Source organism: Poecilia formosa, unplaced genomic scaffold (assembly GCF_000485575.1).
Source record: "Poecilia formosa unplaced genomic scaffold, Poecilia_formosa-5.1.2 Scaffold277, whole genome shotgun sequence".
Taxonomy (NCBI): Eukaryota; Metazoa; Chordata; class Actinopteri; order Cyprinodontiformes; family Poeciliidae; genus Poecilia; species Poecilia formosa.
The window spans coordinates 21596-26190 of NW_006800216.1; the positions used below are offsets into that span (position 1 = coordinate 21596).

The 4595-nt window shown below is 40.5% G+C and overlaps 1 protein-coding gene across 1 annotated transcript in view; it reads left to right on the plus strand.

Moving 5' to 3' along the window:
* Window positions 1-2831: 2831 nt before the first annotated feature.
* Window positions 2832-4595, plus strand: part of LOC103151299 (GLIPR1-like protein 1) — a gene marked incomplete at its 5' end in the record, with an annotated part of 2937 nt that continues 1173 nt past the window's right edge. The window contains 4 exons of the mRNA XM_016681309.1: window positions 2832-3026; window positions 3395-3640; window positions 4256-4368; window positions 4496-4581. Coding sequence (XP_016536795.1) covers window positions 2832-3026; window positions 3395-3640; window positions 4256-4368; window positions 4496-4581 — 640 coding nt within the window. The remainder of the gene's footprint in view (window positions 3027-3394; window positions 3641-4255; window positions 4369-4495; window positions 4582-4595) is intronic.

Genomic DNA, 4595 nt, shown 5'->3' on the forward strand with positions numbered 1-4595 from the left:
TTGAGTAGGGATGCTTTTGTTTTGAAATGACAACTTCCTGTTTAACGGTTAGCGTAAATTCAGCTTAACGGCAGACAAAATACAGAATTAACGGAGCTTATAAGAAGGTATTTTATTACCTGCCCTCTTTGTAGCGGCAGAAGGTATGTTTATTGACGTAAATAAGTGTATGTTTGAAAAAGTGTGTGATTTAAACTGTGCTTTTGTTGTTATATTCTAAAACTAGGAGTTTTTTAGATTAAACGATATATTTGCCGGTAAAATTATTATTTTTTTTTAGCTAAGCGGGTTTATTGCCATTAAAGCTAATTGCTCGTCAGGTTTAACTCTCATGGGTCCAAACGGAAATTTGACGGTGGGGGAGTTGAAAATAGGATGAAAATAAAATATAAACTTCCAATTGAGCCATGATCAGAACAGGGTGAGAGCGACAGAAGAAACCATTGACGGACAAAAGCAACCGCTCAAATACTGAGGAGGTTCACATGCCGTGGACACACGGGCGCGTGCAGGATGGCCATTATCGGCGGTCACGCTCAAAACTATCGCTGCACCGGATCAAAACACGCATAAACCGCACAAGCCTAACCTGCACATGAACGCGATGGGCATGGCACAGAAACCACCGATCTGATCCAGACAAGGCGACACACACAAACTCATGCCCGCATAACTTTTTGTCTTTTTATTGAGAAATTATAAAGACAGGAAAGCAACGCCTACTTGTGCGATGAGGAGGACGATGATTCCCAGGTTTATGTGGTTTATTTGAGACTTCCCGAGGAGGATTTGAAGCGACTTCATTTATACTCTGACAAACGTTACGACCAGATTTAACTGTTTAACTCTCCCAGTGTGGCGTGACCCTGAGGAAGAGCGCGGCGGCAGACGATGTCGCGGCCTGTCAGTGGAGAATCGATGGTGTCCCGTCAGCGGCTCATTTCTAGAAACTACCAAAGATGATGATGATAATAATAATAATAATAATAGAAAGCTTGTAAAAGCGTACATATGCAGGATTAAAAAAAATCAGTTGGGGTCAATGCGACCCATCTTAGAAATACGTCAAGGTTAAAAGTCCGGTTATTCGATTTAGCCACATTTAGCTCACACAAAGAACAAATGCCAAGGCGCCAAATAAACAAAACTGATCAATAACATTCAGGCTTAGAATGATTGCCTACATGTGCCCACCCACAAAGACGCATGTACTGAAAATAAAAAGCACAATACCTACCATTTGGGGGGAGGGGGGTCCACTCAGAGAAAAATCTCAAGGTACATACTGCCGTAAAGCTGCACGCGCCCGTGATTACTGACATAGAAACCAGGTAAGCTTAATCAGTCGAATATGAATCAGCTGGGAGAGAATGCAGGGCAGAAAAAGTGGAGGGAAATGATTAATAAACACAGAAAACAAAAATATCAACAAAGCAAAAAATAAAAGGCCCACCATGGGGATATGTCTATGGTAAGACCCAAACAATAATGAACAACAAACACCCATGGGTCATGACATTAAGGCATTGCAATATTAGCATATGTAAATGTCATCATTTCACTAAAGTAATGAAATATATTTTCCTTGTTAAATTAAATTTAGATAGAAAAAAATTACCTTAACCAAACTTCAATGACAAGTGCTTAATCTGTTACGCTGCACACATGCACAAAACCATTCAGGTAATAAGAGTAAAATAATATGTTGGATTTTATTCATAATGTTGTTTGTATGTTGAGACCTCAAAGGGCTGCAAAGACTGAAAAATAAAACAAGCAATTAGAGTGGACAAAAATACATAAATGAATAAAAGAGGTTAAAAATAGACATCTGAGAACCAAATATTTTGGTAAAAAGAAATGTCTTAAGCGTCTTCTTAAACTATTAAGACTTAAGCATAAAGCGTCAGCACAGAACGCCCTAAATCCCCTTAGTCCTGAGTTTGATTTTGGGTATGTGGAGAAAATTGAGCAAATTGTGTTTTGTGGATTAAGCAGTTGTTTGACATAGGTTGGGGCAATTTGCATAAATGCACTGGTGTGTGAGGATTAAAATCTTGTATAAAATAGTGGTGGAAACAGGAAGCCAGTGGAGAGAGAGAGAGGAGGATGGAAGTAATGTAGTCATGAAAGTGCACTCTCACTAGGATCCCAACTGCAGAGTTGTGGATGTGCTGGAGCCTTTGCAGGCTCTAGCTAGGAATTCTAACAAAGGCATAGACCAGTTTTCGTTGTCTGAGAGGGAGAGAATGGGACAGATTTTGGAAATGTTTCATAGGTGATAGGAGGAGGTCTTTCAGAAATTATGAAGGTTGACAACCTGGCCAAGGGGAAGAAAGTAAAGGATAAAGAGTATAGGACTAAGGACTGACCCCTGAGGACCACTGCATGTGACTGTCAATTTGATGTGAAGTGACCCAGGGAGATGAATTCTGTCCAGTTGTGAGGTAAAACGGGAACCAACAGAGGGCACTGTCAGTGCATCCAGTGTTGAAGTGAAGCCTCTCGTAAATAATGACACTTTTAATGCAAAGTTGCTCTAAAAGTTGGATTGAAAGTCCATCAAAAGTGCCAACGTTGCATTAAATTGTCATTATTTACAAAATCATGCAAAGTTGGCACTTTTAATGGACTTTTAATGCAACTTTGCATTAAAAGTGTCATTGTTTACCGAATGACACTTCATGACAACAGTCATAGACATTCATAAGGACTCGTTCATGTTCATGACAGGTGTTATGTCAGTCTTACGCACACCCCCTCCAATAAAGTGTTACCAAAATAAACTACTCTACATCCTGTCTTTGAGGATCATTTCCTGTGTTCGTTAAACTCCTTACAATTTACAGACGGCGCTTTGCAGAGAACTGAAGATGTTGCTGTGGGTTGTTCTTGTCCTGGATTTGGGGGTTTCTGCCGTGACGCTGCCGCAAATCACGGATGAGAAATTCATCGCCGAGTGTGTGGAGGAGCACAACAAAGCCCGCTCAGCTGTCAGACCACCTGCAAACGACATGCTGTACATGGTGAGTCCTGCACATCACAGTGTTTCACTGCCAAGAAAGGAGAACAGACTGGTGGCTTTGCAGGATGTCATTGATTAAAACTGAAATTTGGTTGTAATTAAATGGAAAAAAGTGAGAGAAAAAACATTGTAGTTTGTGGAGATCCAACAAGTGGGTGAAAGTATTCTCATCAACACAGAAGCAGCTGTAGGTGAATACACATTGCCTAAATCAATGAAACCACCAGTTTGGTTTCTAAGCATAACTTTGAATTAGTTCTGTTCATGGTCATTTTTATAACTTCCTGTGTGACACTTAAAAGTAACTGAAGTAAAAAAAAAATAATGCTCGGTTTTATTTTGTTTGCGCGTGTGCATGATGTCATGAAGTCGTGGGATGAGGCGTTGGCCATTACCGCCAGAGCGTGGGCGAAACATTGTAATGACCGACACAATGTCCACCTCAGTAAGGCTCATTACATGCACCCCACATTTGCCTCCGTGGGAGAGAACATCTGGACGGGCCCGCTGGATAAGTTCAGCGTAAAGAGTGCCATTCAAAAGTGGGTGGATGAAGCCAAGCATTACACCTACAAGGGAGACAGATGCACAGCTGTCTGTAGCCACTATAGACAGGTATGTGCACAGAAATCGCTCTTCTACAGATAAAACTCTGCTCTGTATGAAAACCACATACCCTTATTTAATTAGTGTCTGACATTAACACTGAACACTTCCTGTTTTAGGTCAGTTGGGATTATAGAAATAATTTCTATTTGCTAAACAGGAGAACAGTGACAATTGTACATACATAAAGTTTACATATATTAGGATTAATATGCCTTGAAACAATTTATGATGAGATAACTTGAAAGTCTCCTGACCGTTGCTAAATCTGAAGGGAAAAGGTTGAAACTTGCAGTCTGCAAACACCACCTCAAGCGTAAACTTGTGGGTTCGAAGGACTTTGAATGTTGCTGCCAGACGAGGATGCCACTGTGTGTCTGAGGTGTATGAGCACACATTCCAGGTGCAAACTATTGGGATGTGGACAGGCTGTAAACATTTGACTTTGAAGAAAGGCAAGAAATTTAAAAATGCCCCCTTCTGGAGCTCAGGATAGCTTGAATTATTGCTTTCCAATCTAACTTGAGACAGGAAAAGTGTTGGTTTTAACGTCAGACAGAAAAAAAAATAAGGTTATGTGTTTTATACTATATATGTAAATATGTGGTATCCTTCCTTTCTCAGGTTGTGTGGGCACAAAGCTACAAGGTTGGCTGCGCTGTTGTGTACTGTCCACATGGTATCAAAAACTTTGACGGTCTTCAGGGTGCCATTTTTGTATGCAACTATGCCCCAGGGTAATTTACTCTATCAGTACAACCAACCAAGCAATGTATTAAAACCTGTAAATACAATAAGGACAGATGGCAAACAGAGGGAAGTTTTGACTCCAAAGGTTTTTCAACCAGATGCTTCCTTTTGCAGTGGAGATATCGATGGAATTCATCCTTATGGAACTACTGGAAATCCATGCTCTGGCTGCAAAGGCGAATGTGACAACAAACTGTGTCGTAAGTATGACATT